This window comes from Phalacrocorax aristotelis, chromosome 13 (assembly GCF_949628215.1).
Source record: "Phalacrocorax aristotelis chromosome 13, bGulAri2.1, whole genome shotgun sequence".
NCBI classification, from domain to species: domain Eukaryota; kingdom Metazoa; phylum Chordata; class Aves; order Suliformes; family Phalacrocoracidae; genus Phalacrocorax; species Phalacrocorax aristotelis.
Genome location: NC_134288.1, coordinates 10,009,265 through 10,025,424, shown reverse-complemented (window position 1 = coordinate 10,025,424; position 16,160 = coordinate 10,009,265). Strand labels below are relative to the sequence as shown.

General features: G+C 58.1%; 1 protein-coding gene across 1 annotated transcript; it reads right to left on the bottom strand.

Moving 5' to 3' along the window:
- Positions 1-221: 221 nt before the first annotated feature.
- On the bottom strand, positions 222-8,316 carry PSMF1 (proteasome inhibitor subunit 1). The gene is made up of 7 exons (XM_075108657.1): positions 8,055-8,316; positions 6,896-7,048; positions 6,209-6,291; positions 5,351-5,536; positions 3,759-3,812; positions 1,638-1,796; positions 222-1,507 (listed from the first exon to the last, which is right to left on the bottom strand). The coding sequence occupies exons 1-7, from the start codon at positions 8,181-8,183 to the stop codon at positions 1,456-1,458; spliced, it is 816 nt and encodes a 271-aa protein (XP_074964758.1). The 5' UTR covers positions 8,184-8,316; the 3' UTR covers positions 222-1,455.
- Positions 8,317-16,160: the final 7,844 nt, after the last annotated feature.

The window sequence follows — 16,160 nt, the reverse complement described above, 5'->3', positions numbered from 1 at the left end:
GTTCTCCACTTAGTTTTCTTAATACAGTCACATCGCCTCAGAAAGCACTACTGCTCAGGGGAAGATACAAAGCGGGTTCCCAGTGTGAATCCTCTGCCTCGGGGAGGGCAGATGCAGCCTTGGCAGAGCTCTGGGGCTTCCCTTCTCATGGTGGGGAAAAAGATGCTGTGGCTGGGGAAGGGGAACGGGGGGGGCCACCACCAGCAAGCACCAACACAACATTGTCGTTAGGTTTTTATTACAATCTCATGAACATCCTTCCAAGAAATCAAAACATGAGAAGAAAAACATAGTATGAACCCCTGGCAGGACAATCTGCAGCCCCCAAATTAACTGACCTGGGGGAGCTGTGAGGAAGGGAGGAGGTTTCCAGATATTGCTTGGGAGGCTGAGCCACACAGATCTCACCCATTCTCCTGGAGCTGTTTGGCAGAGTTCAGCCAGGCAGAGCCGCACCAGCCTCACGCAATGGGACTGACGGTAGGGAAACATGTTCTATAAACCTCTTCTGCGAAGCAAATCCCACAGCCAAGTGAGCCCCCTGCACACATCCCCAGAAGGGCCCCAGCTCGGTGCTGGGCTCAGCTCTGCCATGCCTGCAGAGCCAATGCTGGGCCTGGCAGGCTGTACAGGTACCGAGCACCCTCCCTCCCACCCCAGCCCCGTGTGGTGCCTGGCGGGCAGCCCTCACCACTCTTCCTGCAGGGCTTTGCATGCACCCTGGGAATGAAAATCACACAGCTGCAGGGGAGAAAGGGGGCAAGGTAGGGTCAGGAATTCAACATATGTCTCTTCTCATGCCCATTAAAGGCTTTGCTGGTGGTACTCTTTAAAGCCAGTGGGCACAGCCCTGTGGGAGATGATCTGAGCCGCTGCTGGGGGTCTGCCCAGGGACACCCTGCGGGTTGGGCTTTCTAGCGCTTTACACTGATCAGCCCCTCACTTGGATGAAGAGCAAGAGAGAAACCATCTCTGCATGGGGAACCCACTCTGGCTGTCTGGCTGTCACCTTCAGTGAGGCTACTGCAGCTCCCCAGCACAGCAGCAAGAAGCCAGCTCCCCCCTCAGCACCAACTGCTTGTGTAACCCCAGCAGCAAAAGTGGTGCCACCCTGGAGAAGCAGAGGAGGAAACCCCATAGCACCCAGGCTCTTCTCAGAGCACCGCACCCCACACTGCCACCTCATGCGGAGCAGGACCACATCAGCCAGGTGCAAACGGCCGGGCACCCTCAGAGGAGCATGGAAAGAAACGAACCTACTGCCTCCTCTTCTGTTTTGCACACAAGAGAACCTTTATAGCTGATCTGATACACAGGAACGTGGCCCCGAATGGGGAGAAGAAAAACGCTGCTGAAAAGATCGAAGTCCACCAAAAGGGGAGTGAAGAGGGGAAAGCGCTCCTGCTTCCCATGAGACTGCTCTGGCCACAGCCATGAGAAGCCATGTGGTGGCTCCTACATGAACATGTCATCATAGCCTGGAGGGGGAAGATGGTCAGGATCTGGTCTGGAAAGAAATTCAGAGCAGAGTCAAACCAGGAGTGAGTGCTCAGTCCCACAGCAACAGGGATGAGCCAGGAGATCCAGGGGCATCCCAGAGAGCAGGCTGGGGATACCAGGCATGGCCAAATACCTACCCAGGTCTACCAGCTCCTAATGGGCCAAAGGGGTCGAATCTGGCACCTGGTGGAACTGCTCCTGGGGGAAGCCGGTCTGGAATGCCTGATGATGGGTCAATGCCAGGCTGCGGGCAGCCAGACCGGAAAGGATCCATGATCATTCCACCACTCCGACCTCTGGGGAAAGGCAGAGAAGGAAATGAGATTGGCACCGGTGAGAGGAGCAAAGCACGTCCCTGTGCTGCAGGAACACCAAGAACAGGAATGTGGGGTTAAGCTGACACACAGCACGTGGGAAGGAAAGCACCCCTAACCGGCTGCAACATGGGTCAGGGAAAGCCGATGAGGTGAGCCAACATCCGGAAGACCGAGAGCACTTGCTGTGTGCATGTGTGCGTGTGGAAGAGTGCTGGGGCACAGCAGATCCTTGTCCTATGGAGCCTGCTGTCCTACACAGGAGGGAACCTGAATGTGTCACACTGCTCCTACCTGGGTTATCACATCCCAGTAAACCTGCCCGCACTACACCACAACATAAGGAGCAGGATATGAATCACAGCTCATCACCATGCCGAGGTGGGAGTCTTAGAGCTGCAGAGTGCATGCTCAAGCCAGGGCACCAGCAAACCACCAGGTCCAGAGCACCATTTTGCCCTGGGCTAACTACAGACGTGCACTGGGAAGCAACAGCCCTCACCCGCCTGTCTTCCTCAGAGCCTCCCTCTTCCCCATTCCCACAAGGAGCCACTTAGGGCATCAGCAATGGCTGGTGAGTCCCTGTGGGCTGCTGACCATCCCCTGGGGAAGTGTTGGACCTGCTGGCCCTCACTGCTGGCTCATAGTCCTGTCATTGCTCTCTGCTCTCCTGGGTAGCAGCATGTTCTGCCCTGCAGTATTGCAAGAGCTTGCAGACCCAGCCGGGGCTCCCGCCAGCCTTTCCAAATTGCTGCCTGGAAGTCATTTGCTGACCGTGGCAGCTCCTTAGAGCTGCCCCACACTGTGAGTGCCATTCCTCATGGTTGGCTTTGTGCAAACTCGGCTAGAGCCTCTGGACTCTGCTGCCATCATACAAGTAATTAACAACTGCACTAATGAGTTCCATTACGCCAGGCCAGCTGCCCAAAGTGCCCTGGGACAGCCAGGCCCCATGAGCATATGCCTGGGAGTTTGGGTCTCTAGCCCCAGCGTTGGCAGGTGTCAGCACACAAATCTGCTTCCATTTACAATCTTTTTTGTCATTTATAGAGAAACTTCTGATGAAGGGCTGGAGGCAGAGAGAGAAACAGGGTCTCCCCCACAACTGAGTCCCCTCTCCTCATGCTATCAGGTTTCCTTCCAGCCACCCCGGCTCCAGGCCTCTCCTTCCAGCCGGGAAGGATGTTTTTAGCTGGCCCTCTTCTAGCCAAACCCACGGAGAACCAAGTCTTGCAAGAGGGGGAAAAATGCAATCCCCACAGAAGAGTGGTTCCAAAGAGGACTCCCCTGGGCTGCAGGATTCTCTGCAATGACTCCAAGAGCTGGTTTTTGTCTATGTGCTTTTAACTGGAATGGAAGATGCCAGGTTCTCCTTGCCCGACCAAACCAAAGACCAAGAGATATATCTGTAAAGATCAATCCCCCAGACAGCCCTCTTTCTATCCAGGCTTTCTCTTGAGTGCCTCAGACAGCTGGGAGGCTCACAACCAGGACTTGAGAATCTGTGGACTCGTCTTTAAGCCTCCCCATTTCCAGACTGCTGGGATGTAGACGCAGCAGCTGGTAACATTTTAAATTAGAGGCTTACATTCACTTAACGACGTATTCAGCTTTGATTTACTGAAGGAATTACTGCATGTTAAATGAATACAAGCTGATTATTAAACAGACGCAGATTGCAACCTATCATCTATGCAAGAGACAGGATCTTATTACAATATTAGAACCACATTGAGGTTTAGCAACTGTCAATTGGTTCCTTGCAATTTGCACTGAGCAACTCTCCCATCACTGTCCACACTCAGAGACACTTTGCTGGATGCCTGAGCCAGGCGGGCTCCAGCTGTTCCAGAGAAGGCCCCCAGCCACCCCCACACATCCCAAGGGCAGAGCAGGGGATGCTCCCTGGGCACACAAAGCACAACGTCTCCCAGCCATACTCACCCAAAAGGGTCCAGGTCTTCCCCACCAACAGCGAAGGGGCTCAAGGGGGAAGGCCTGAAACAGAACACAGTGAGGCGTTCAGTGAAGGGGAGACAGGCTGTGTGGAGCGAGCAAGCAGGCAGGGCAATGCAGCCAAGTGTGGTTGCCGGTGCTCTGCTCTTGGGTGCTCTCCCACAGTAAGCACTGCAGCACCCAAAGGGCCCTGGGACCCGCAGGGCCCTGTGTGAGCAGGCTGGCATTGGGAGCAACCCCAATGCCCAGGACGCAGCACTCCCTGCTGCAGGGTGTGGACACCGGTGTGCATGGCAGGCTTGCCGGAAGCTTGCTGTGATGAAGGGGTCCCTGCTGTTCCCATTTCACCAGGCTGAAGCTGTCTGTGGACGTGGGGAGTTTCCATGCCAGGGGCTCCCCGAGTGCTGCTGCGCTAGGCCAGGCTCTCCAGTGTGTCCCAGTCAGAGACACAATGGCAGTCCCGCTTCCAGGGGCTTGAGGACAGTGGGGCAGTGAGCCTGCAGCTAGCTGTCACATCTCCTTGCCAATAACATGGTTTCAGAGCTGTGCCCAGCTCCAGCCTGTCTGCCCAGGCCTCCCTGAGGAGCATCTTGCACCCTGAGCAGCCCTGAGCACCAGCAGACAGCAGTGGAGTTAAAGAAGCAAGAGGTGACATGCAAGGCAGAAGCCATGGCCAGTCCCCAAGAGATGGCAGAACCACCACAGTGTCTCTGACTTCCAGACGAAGGGGATTACAGCTTGTGGGGGAGAGAGGGGGGAGCCTGGCTGCTAGGTATGAGGGATGGCTGGGCATGAAGGGGCCAGGGAGGGATGGTGATGCAGGTGCCATGTATCCCCTCTCCTCAGATTTGCCAACAAAGGGTTTCAAAGGGAAAGGGGAGTCGGGAGAGCAAGGGGAAGACGCCTCTGTTCCCCTCCAAGCCTGCACCTCCTGGGTCCAGCCCCAAGCCCCAGCTGGGTGCACCGTCCTGGGATGGCAACTCTACTGGCCACAGCAGGCAGAAGGCATAGAGGCAGAGCCAGCTCTGTGCCAAGAAAAGGCAGAGCTCAGCACCTGCCACATGCCCCCTCCCCTCTGTCATGAGCACAGATGCTACAGCTCTGCTGGAGCCCGTGGCTGAATCTGACACCCAGCACTCTGGTGTCTCTCCCAGAGGCTGCTTGGCCCCACGATGGCACTGTCTTTCCTACTGCTGTCCCTGCTCTGCCCACCTCAGAACCCTGATGGTCCCTCAGCCAGCAAAGACCAGGGTCTCTCTCCTTCCACCTCTCACCTTCACCCCAGCCCTGCACGCTGCCCTCTTCCTCCTAGGTCTGGAGGTCTCCAGCTACACTCCTAGGCAATGCCAACGGATGGTCAAACCAACACAGAGCTCCAGAACAGGCCATCCCTCAGTGGGCAACTTAAATCCAACCCAAACATGCAGCCAACGAGGCTGAGACTGGAGGTGGGGGCTTGGATCCCCTTTCCTCCCCATCCCACATATGGAAGATGGGGGCCAGAGGTGAAGTTCGGAGAGCTGTGCCAGGACCATGTCTCATCTAATGCAGGACCAACAGCAGCTCCACTCTTTACTCACCAGGTTGGTGCTCTCGTGCCTGACGGCTGCCGGGGAGGAACCCTGAGGGGGTCATAATCCCGGAGCAAGTCAGGATCCTTCTTCTCAGTCTCAGGCTCCTTTTTGGCCTTTCCTGCAGGGGCCCCAAGGGGAGCGATGATGCCTGAAGCAATTCTTGTCCTCAGCTCCTCAGTGTTCTTGTACACCCTGCAGTGAGGAGAGGTGAGGTGGTGGGCTGGAGAGGCCACAGCACCCAGGTGCAAATTGCTGGGCAGGCTGTGAGGGGGGTGATGAGGGAACAGACATGCCTAAAGCATCCCTGGCACAAAACATGTCCCCAGCTGGCAGCACAGAAGGGATGGGAAGGGGTGCCACAGCACATAGTGGCACCAAAGCCCTGACCCTATTTGAGAGGGCAGAGGTGCCACCCAGCCCAAGGGACTCCACTGTGCTGGGGCCATGACCCAACCAGTAGCTCTGGCCTTTAGCAAGGCCACAGGGTTATCTGGGCCACGGTTGAAGGTGTCTGGTCCATGGCTGAAGCTGCAGCACCACTGGGCAGCATCCACCCAGCACAGACAGGCAGGCAGTGGTCTGAAAAGAAAAGTGCTGGGCTGGCCCAGCCTGTTTCCCATGGGGTTGCTCTCCCCTGGGCTCTGACCCAGGGTCCCACCATCCCCTAAATTCCTCTTGCCTGCCAGCAGTGCAGACAGCAGCAGAGTAGGGAGCTCTAGTGGCATTTCAGGGCTGGCTAGACTGCCCCCAGGCTTTGTACTGGGGAGGAGAGTCCTCCAGGCTCCTCCTAACCTGGTATGTGCCCCCCTCCCCATGCTGGTGGGACATTTTCTCTAGCAGAAAATGCTGGGGAACTGAGATTACTTGTGGAAATCATCCAGGTGCTCTGGGTTGATGTAGTCAGCCACTGCCAAGGTCACATCTGCCACCTTCTGAGAACTGCGATCCTGGCAAGAGACAGATGAAACACAGAGTCAGCAGCCTGGCAGAGCTGGTAATGAGGGAAGGAGCAGGTACAACCAGGTACAACCACAGCTGGGGGCTTGGGACACAAGGAAAGGGCTTGCCTGCTTCCTGCCACATCCCTGTGCTGTGCCCAAACCCCAGGAGCAAAAAAACTTCTGTGTACAGTGAGGCTTTCCCTGCTCGCTCTCCCAATCAGGGCTGCAAAGGGTGAAAGCAAAAACACCCTGGGCAGGTTCTTGTGGAGGACAGGGGAAAAGATCTGCAGAAAAATCCTGAGCTAGGAAGGGGACACAAAAGAGGCGACTCCTGGGCCAGAGGGTGCAAGGCAAGCTGCATTGCTGCCCCGATGCTGCTGGTGTTTGACCAGCTTCACACTGGGCCACATCTACTGCTGCACAGGCAGGTCTGCAGCCCATAATACTCCCTGTGTCTGCCCCATCCTGAGGGATAAACATTGCTGCAAGGTAGAACAAGTAACAGCAAAAATTTAAGAAATGGGCCCTGCTGTTCTTTGCATATTTTGGGTGGCAGCAGCCACTTCACCTGAAGGACCCCAAACCCACGGGGACCAGCCTGGGTGCTCACCATGACGTTGAGGATCATACTGTCTTCCACCACAACGGCCTTCAGCAGCAGCTCACAGGCATCATCCATAGACTTGTAGCGCAGTGTATACACCTCCTTGTTGGCTTCCCAGCCAGCGGGCAGCAGCTCCGACTTCCTTTCATCAGGACCTGGCTGTGACAGAACAGACGTGCTGCTGAGACCCTGCCCATGAGTCCACCACGCTGCAGGGCTGGGGGGACCTGCCTTGGCTGCATAGAGAGATCTAGGAGGGGCTCTAGGTCTCTGGGAGAGGATCTAGGTCTCCGGGAGGGGATCTCTCAGTGCCTTCCAGGTTTTGACTGCAGAAGCAGGGCTTTATTTCCTATGCGCTGGCCCTGCCCGTTTGCCAGCCTGCCACAGGGTCCCTGTGATGGAACAGGAGGGACACAACCACCCTTTGCTGAGCAGGAGAACATAAAAAAGACCCAGCCTGGGGTACAGAGCTGTCTGGGGCAGGGGAGGGGAAGGCTGTCATGCTGTTTGTCCCAGCCCCACAGCAGTGCTGCCAGGGGACACTGCCCCACACTGTCCCCTCCCCTAGCACTGGGGGGTTTCTCTGCCAAGACAGTGCCCTGCAGCCCCACCATTGCCCCCAGCACCACAACAGGCGCCCTCCCAACACCTCCAGCACTGCACCAGGCTCCCAACCCCCTAAACCCTTCACACTGGGTCTAGCACTGCACTGACCCCCTCCTCAGTATCACACCAGGGCCCCCAGCACTGGGCCTCCCCTGGCACCACATTTCCCCCCAACACCGCACTGGACGCCCTCCTTCTGGTAGGGGTTTTCCCCCCCTCATCCAGCACAATATCCCCCCAGCACCACAGTGGCCCCTTCCTGGTACTGCGCTGACTCCTCCAGCACTGGGGACCCCCTCCCAGCACAGGTACCCCCGCAGCCCGCAGCCCCCAGCACCGCAGCCCCCTCTCCGCTTCCCCAGCAGCTCTGAGGCCTCTCAGACCCTGCACCGGCCCGCGGAGTCCCGACACCCTCGGCGCCGCACGGCTCCCCCGCCGCCCCCCGGCAGCGGGCGCCGGGCTCGGCCGAGCAGCGCCGGCGAGCAGCACTAGGAAAGGCCGGGGCTTGACCGCGGCCTCCGCGGCTGAGGAGCTCGGGGTGACCCGGCCTGGGCCTTACCTGGTCGCCGGCGCCGAGGCAGCGGTAGCCATGACGGACCAGCTCCCAGTGAACGCCGCAGATCAACGCGTCCTGCGGGCCGGAGACGGCGGCCCGCGCCCAGGCGTACAGCGGCTCCAGCCCCGCCATGGCCGCGCCGCACCGAGCAGGCGCGGCCGGGCCGGGCCCCAAACGCCGGGCCGAGGCCGCTGCGGGGAGCGGACCGCTGTACCGGGCACGCCGGGGCCGGGGCCGCCCCTCACTAGAGGGCCCCCGTCTCCTGCGCAAGGGCTGGGCCCGCCTCCCCCGCGGGCCTGGCCTGGCCTGGCCGGGCCGGGGGCTCCAGCCGCCGCGGTGGGTGGGGGGCGAGAGGGGGGGTTTCTCCCCGGGGAAATGTAACGTTTCTTCCGACAGCGGGGCGGGGGGAGGAGGGGGGCGAGACAGGCCTTGCCGGGGGATCTCCGGCCGCCGACACCCCCAGTGTGGGGCCGGAAACCCGGCACCATCCAGCAGCCTGTGGCTTGGGGTCTGCCCGACCCTCCTTCCCTGCCCTTGGCTCTTCCTCGGCATTAGAAAAGCATTAGAGTCTGTGGCAGGGTCTGAGTGCGCTGCCGTAGCGAGCCTTTTCCCCAGGACTAAAGGGACTGAAGCACCAAACGGACGTTGATGGGTTTATTTAATTCCTTCCGCAGCTCCTTTCTCTGGGCCACAGTATTTGTGACACTTCAGTTCTGTTAAAGTTGCCACTGAAAGGTATTCAGGGGCTTTTTCCCTGCCCCTGGACCAGAGCCGGTGTCTTCTGTGTGGCTGGCAGGAGGCTGGGGCCTGGGATGAAGCAGCCTAATGCCAGGGAATGCCATCATCTGCTGCTTTCCCAATCCGAGCTCCAGCTCCTTGGGGATGCTCATCTTGACTTCATTATGTGTCAATTAATTAACTCGCACTGTTCGCTCTTTCCATTTCCCCCTCAAGAAGTCACTGAAGCTGAACAATCGACCGCAGACCGGCAGGCCTGCCTGCCCGGCAGCCCCCGCGGCTCAGCACTGCCCATTCGCACGAATCATCGCCGTGCTGGCCAGGGAGCTGCTGCACCTCCTGCTATTCCCCCCCCGCCCCCAAATCCCAGCTCCACGGAAAATGGCCACAGCTTGAAAGCCGAGTGAACTCTGCGGGCTGTGCCGGACTCGGCAGGAAAGCTACTGCTGATTTTCCACGGGGCCAGGATTTCAGCACAGGAGCTTCACAAGGGAGGCATCGGATGGGGTTGTGATGAGAACAGCAGGAAATGCCTCAGCCGGAGCTTTTCCAGTGCTGGGCTTGTGATTCACAGCAGCAGGCAGCGTTTCCGCCCCATGGCTTGCTCCTGGCGAGCAGCAGCCGCGGTTGCAGGCTTTGACGGCATCCACATTTCACTTTCCCGGCACAGCCAGTCCCTGGGTGGGCAAAGAGGGTACTGGTAGCTTCATTTGAAAGCCCCCTCCTGAGGCAGAATTTGAAATCATGCTTCTTCCTCAAGAAACCTGATCCTAAATCCTATATCCCAATGCTGCTAAAAGGCTTCCCCCACCTGCCTGTGGACTCGATGCAGGTGCTGGAGTGCATGGTTGTTTGGGTTCGGTGACTGTGGGAGCTGGCAGTGCCTTGATGGGGCGAGAGGCGGCAGGAATTGTGCACAAGCTATGCTGAGTGCTTACCAAACTTTCATTTTTCCATCCAGCATGCTGCCATCCCTGTTCACCCTCTATCTGCTGTCCACCCTCTCACTCATCACCGCGTACTCCTGTCCAGCCATCGGCTTGTACTCCTGTGGCCTCACCTCCATGCCCATCCTTAATTTATTTTCCCTTCTCCATGTCATGCTGGCTGCCCCAGACCACACACAAGGGGTGACTTTTGGTGATGAGACACTCCTGGCCTGAGCAGCCCCTCTGTGGGCACAGCATGTGGTAAAGTGGGATGCCTCCATGTGTCCCCTCACCACGGGACCCTTCTTGGTGCCGGGATCCCGCCGTACCTGAGCCCACAGCCCCAGGGCTGGCTGCCACTACATCAAAGCTGCCTTTCCAGTGCCTGCGGTGCCTCGCCGCGCCAGCCCGCACCGCCCGGCTGCCTGTTGGCTCCTTCCTCTGCTCCAGCGTCTCACTCACTCTGTGGCTCGTTGATGATGAAAACCACTGGCCACATGAAAGCGGCTCCCCTAATGTGAGTTAGGGGCCTGCAAGCTATGTGGGAGGTAGCAGACAGCACAGCCCCGGCTGGGATGCAGCAGCCAAGTCATTAACAAGGTGATGAGGATTGCAGAGCCGGCTCATTAGTGCTGCAAGGCAAGTGTGTCACTTTGGCTGCCAGGCACACCGGTGCCGTTGTCGTTAGAGCCGTTTTCCTTTGTGGGCTGCTGGGGCAAAGCCAGGTGCAGAAGAGATACTGTGAGAGCCAAGCAAAGCCTCCGGAGCAGCCAGTGCCCCAGATGCCTTGCATGTGTTCGTGGGGATTTGTGCCCAGCTCTCACACCAATCCTACCTGTGGAAATGCAGGGGAAGCTGCACGTGGCTGTTTTCCTCCCACCTTTACACAGGAACAGGATCTGTAGGGCTGCACATCTTGTGGAGAACTGCTCCCCACAGCAGCGGGTCTGGGTGATGTCCCAGGGGAGGCGGTGGCTGGAGCCACCCTGGCAGGGCGGTGGTGCTCAGAGCAGGTAGAGGGATGCATCAGCCAGGGTCACCTCCGTCACACAAACCACAGCCTCCCCTGACCTTCATACTTTCCCGCTGCCTCACTGCTCCCGGTGGATGCGCCCACTGTGGTGTTGTAACAAGCAGAAGAGGAAACAGATTTCCCAATCACCCGCCCCGCTGGCAGCCCATGAGCCCTCCGTGCTGGGAACGGCAGCCGGCACGGCTGGAGCAGCTGGCTCACCCCCATGCCATGCTGTGTTGTGTGCACCAGGTATGACCTGGGGCCTGGCAGGACAAGGCAGAGAGGGGCCGCAGATAATCCTTGGCTGATGTTCAGGTGTTGCAGGCTGCTGCTGTTTGAGAGGATCATCCCTCTTGGGGTCAGCTTGCTGTTCTTTCTGGTGGATAGGAAAGTCCACGTACATCACCTTGCCCGGGACAAGCAGGGCCAGGTGCTGGAGGATGGCACCGCCCTGTTTCCTACCAGCACACAGCTGGAGGGAAGGAAGGGATCACCCACTGCAGAGCAGGGAGAGCCAGTGGCATCAGGGCAGCCTCCTCCACGCTCCGCTCAACCCCCGGGGCTTACTGGCACGTAAGGAGCCACCTGAAGATGAATGAAATCACCATGCCAAAGGACAACGGGTGGGATAGGGCATCGGTGGCTCTTGGAATGGGCTTCGCCCCTTGCTTTCATGGGGCTGCCATCATTGCCTTGAGAGGAGAGGTAGTCACTCCAGGAAAATTTGGCCTCCTCTTCATTTCCCCCAAATTCAGTTCCAGGGGAAGATGCCACTGAAGCAGGGGAAAGGGGTTTTTTTCTCCAGGGAAGAAATTCAAACCACATGCGGGCAGACTTGCCGGCAGTAGCAGGAGGAGGGACTGGGGCTGTGAGGCCAAACGTAAAGTCAGTTAGCACTTTCAGGACTCTGAACGTGCTTGAGTGCTGTGCTTTGAGCAGGCATAATCCCCATCTGAGTGAGGCTGCCAATAGGGTTTGAAAATAATTAGGAAGCCCAGAGCCCCAGTGCTTCCCAGAAAAGCCTGTTAGCTCTGTAGTAGAAACCTTACTTGCAGGGAGCGCAACGCACAAACACAGTCGTGACTCATCAACTGGATGGAGCTAAACTCAATTTTTCAGAGGTCAACGCACTTGAGTCCTAATGAGCTTTACCCTCGGCGGGGCTCCTGTGGTCCCTTTGCCTCCCTTAATCCAGGGGATGCCCAGCACGCCTGAGAATAATGGGGACAGTTTCATGGGATGTGTATCATCCAGAGACACCAACACCTTCCTAAGGGGCAGTGGTGATGGGGAAACTGAGGCATAGAGTGCTCGAACCACCTGAGCCAGCGGCCCACAGGGTTCCTCAACCCGTTGTCCCCAGCTGGAGCCTGCACCCCACCAGCCCCACCCCTGCAGCCTGGGTGGATGCTGCTGTCCCCCCGCCCGCGCTCTCAGGGGACCTCAGACGTGAATCTGAACGGCCCAGGACAGCCTTGGAGGAACAAAACAAGACAATCAATCACCCTTGCTTCACTCCCACCCCAGTCTGCAGGCTAAGCCGGGTTGCATTGTGCAGAGCTGGAGGGACTCCACATCAAAGGGGGGACCAGCTGGCTGCCGGGCCGCCCCAGCGCCCAGACGGGCAGCGCCCTGCCCACGAGCTGCCTGTCTGCGCTGCCTGCGCCGTCTCTGCCTCTGCTCGCTGCCTGGGGCCAGGCAGCAAAGCTGGGATGCAAAACTGCTCCCTGCTCAGGCTGCGGTGGGGGATGCCGGAGGCCACATTGGCTGCGGGGAGCATCAAAGGACGGGATGCACAGATGCTGCCCAGGGGCTGGGACCCCACTGCAGCATCCTGGGGCTGGCAGCACCTTCCCTCCACAGGGGCAAGGAGGAGGAGGCACCTCATGCAGAGGAAGAGCTGGTCCCATCCCAAGCTTGTCCCAGAGCACTTCAGAGGCTGCACGAAGCCCACGGAGCCACAGGGACAGCACAGCCTGCTCCTGCGGTGCAGCTCCCGCTATCCTCACAAGACCCTTTCCTTTGCAGTTCCTTCCATGACATATGGCGGTCGCTTCCCCCGGGCTGCTGCCCCAGCGCTGCTGCAGACAGTACATTCATTTTTGGATGTCGTTTGCAGCTCCCCGGCGTTTCTCCCCATCCCAGGCACGCACGGATGGTATGAAGCAATGTTCTCAGGGAGTATCAGCTTCCCGGCGCAGTGCTGTTGGGTAAGCGCTCGCCTTTCTTCTGAGGAGCTGGTGGCAAATATTCCCCGACGAAACCAGCCCTATGTGCTGCCCAGTGGGGCTGGGGATGGCGAGGGGGCAGCAGGGGGTCTGGTCATGGTGGGCTGGGCTGGGCCATGGTGAGCTGGTGAGGTTAGCCATATGGGACAGGGGGGTCTGGGTAAGGGAGAGCGCCCAGATCCCTCTGGAGCAGTGCCTGTGTGTGGGTGCAGCAGTACAACAGCATTTTGGGTGCAAACCTGCAAATATCCCGTTTCCCTGCTAGCAAAAGGGTCAGGGTGGCTCTGCCTCACAACCCTCATCACAGGATGGAATGGGGAGGATCTCATCTCTGTGTGCAGGGAGCCAGGCTAAGCCCCAATGCCTGCATTGACCGGCCCCACCAGGCACAGCCCCCTGCTACACCCCAAAACAAGCCTGTGCCCAGTTCCAGCAGCTTTCCTGTGCTCACTACAAGGCTGCCGCTGCTACAGCATCATGGATGCAGCCGGCAAAGAGCCATCAGGGCACCCAGAGAGCAGCGACCTGCCAGTTGCACTGGCAGCCCAGACACCTCGAGCACTGTTGGGGAGGGGTTGGAGGCAGCAAAATCCCATCACAGGGTGGGTTTTATCATCTGGGCTGAGGGTGGTGTGGTGTTGCAGCCTGTGCCACCAGCATTCACGCTCTCCGAGGGCACAAAGACCTGTGTGTGCAGCACTGGGGGAGCACCTCCTGCCATTGCAGCCTGTGGTACAAATGTGCCCATGATAGGTAACAACTGACATTTTTTCCAGTTCGCTAATTAAGGCACAGAATAAAAGTCACTAAAATGCGAGGCTGGGTGTTTAAAGGGAAAATTCTCCTCCAGGTGCCAGGTTTATTAAAAGAAGGGGGAAAAACCAAGGGGGAGAGGCAGGGTCACAAGTTGGACAAAGAACATATGGGGAAGGAGATGCCTTTGCAGGGTCAGACAACGCTGGGTGTGTGTGTGGGAGCAGTGAGGACAGGGGCTGCAGCAAGCCCCCATGCCCCCATGCTGCCAAGACCCCAGGGTGCTGGGTGCCTCCTGGGAAGCCATGCCCTGGCCATCGCTGTGAGGCAGGAGATCCCCAGCTCACCCCATGTGCCTAGAGCATCCTCCAGTGGGGCTGACACCCTCACAGGGCCAATCCACGTCCTTTGAAGGTTTCCCTGTTAACTGGTAGCAAACTGCTCCAAACCAGGTAGGATCCAGGCTACCAAAGCGGGATGTGCTCTCAGCACCGCTGCCAGAGCTGGTGCTGCCAGGACATAAGAAAGATGCACTGAGCCAGGAGTCATGATTTGATGTGATGCTTGGGGCAGCAAAACCCCCCAGCTACTGCAAGCCACCCCTGGGGGAGCAGGGACCCCTGGTAGTGCCGGCCAGCCAGGCTGGGCGTGGCAGAACCATGGTCCCTGTGCTACCCACCTCTGCTGGGTGCCTGCACACAGGCACAGCATTTGCACTTACACATGTAAAGCATTAGGATTTGTTTAGAAGCCCTTTATTGTCATATTTTGTTCTTTATTTCCTACAAATTAAATTTGCTGAGGGATATGTGCAGATTGTGAAATTATTTTGAGAATAGTTCCTCTGGGTTTTTTAATTTCCTTTGTATTAAATTTTTACAGTGTTTAAAAGACTATGAAAAAATTTTAAATAAAAAAAGTAGGACAAAATCCCAGGGAGGAAAGAAGAGCCCGAGAAGATGACCAGCCGCAGGCTGGCACTGGGATCAGATGCTGCCTCCATTATCACAGGTGCCAGGGACAGTCTGGCACAGATGCCCCTCTCCTGTTCCCACCAGGAACCGGGCCCTGCCATGCACCAGGAACCTTGCATGGGAGACTCTTGGCTGGCTGCCCTGAAGCCAGTGCTGGAGCAGGACCTGCCACTTCATGAGGCCGTCTGCTGAGGCTGTTCCCAGCAGTCACACAACCCAGCCTTTCACTTTCCTTTGGTGCCAGTGCCAGATCAGGGCAGAGATCCCCCGCACAAGGCTATTGGGCTTTACTGACCCTCTGCTTGCATTTCCAACTCAGAGCAATTGTTTGGTGCAGACATGAAAGCCCACACCTGGGCTACATGAAGCTGCCGCCCCTGCAAACAATTTCCAACACAATAATCTTCCCAATTATTCCCCTGAGCTGCAACTGCTGCACAAAGCCAAGCTGCCCCCCATGAAGGGCTCCACATCTTGGAAGCATTAGGGACTCCTTTCGCTGCCGGGGTGCTTGGCATTGCAGCGATGGCCGGCCAGGAGCCACCTTCCCACCCCTCTGTCCCCTGCGCTGGGTGTTTCCAGCTCATTAAAATCGCAGACGCATTTTTCATCTCTTTATTTCTGCCACTGTCATCATCATTGTTTCAGGATGGTGCAAATTGGGAACTGGCCGTGCACTGACGCTGCTGCTCCGCTCCACCCGGCAGCCGCCCTCACCCCCTGGATACGCAGAAGGGCCCCACTCCAGAGATGGGGACAGGGACCAGGATGACACTATCCTGTCATTGCTCTCCCAGGGGCTTTTGCAGCCAGGTCCTTGGCACTGCCTGGCACAGGACCCCCGGCACACCACCTCCCATCTCTCTGCAGCATGGCTTCCTCTCCACAGCCTGCCTATGGGGCACGCGACTCAGCCAGGGGCAGGAGGAAAGAGCTCCGGCTGCGTCGCTGGCGGGGAGGGTGCCAGGGCTGTGCTGGTGTCCAGCAAAGGACTGAGTGAGAGCCAGAGAGCCACAGCAGGACTGCTGCTGCTGGACAGGGGCAAGGGGTAGCGGAGATCTCAGTGTAATTACAGAACCCCTCGGCATTCCCAAGGATGCTCCAGGAGCTTGGTGGCACTGGGGACAGGGGCTGGAGGCAGCGGGAAACCCAAAAATGGGGCAGCATCACTCCCGGGCTCAAGGGTCTGGGGACAAGGAGTCCCCTTCTGTATTCTTCGGTCCCCTGCAGTGCCAGGGTGCCTGTCCCTGGGTCTTGGTCTTGATGCAGCTGTTCTGTCCCCCATGCCGAGATCAGCTGGAGTGGCTGATTTGTACCTCTCTGGCACAGTGTGGCAGAGGGGAGGGAGTGGCTGGGCTCCTCCCAGCTCTATGGGTGCAGACGGGTGGCTGATGTGGAAGATAATTATGTGACAGGATTTCTCCATTAATAACAAGGAAAAGGAAGAATTCAGTGAATGCATAACTTCAACT

Excerpts from the sequence above, each read along its gene's own strand:
- PSMF1 (XM_075108657.1), bottom strand. The coding sequence starts at position 8,183 with ATGGCGGGGCTGGAGCCGCTGTACGCCTGGGCGCGGGCCGCCGTCTCC. Across the intron at positions 5,537-6,208 it reads CACCTGGATGATTTCCACAA|GGTGTACAAGAACACTGAGG; the intron begins GTAATCTCAGTT and ends TCCTCACTGCAG. Across the intron at positions 1,797-3,758 it reads GAAGACCTGGACCCTTTTGG|AGGTCGGAGTGGTGGAATGA; the intron begins GTGAGTATGGCT and ends GCCTTTCCCCAG.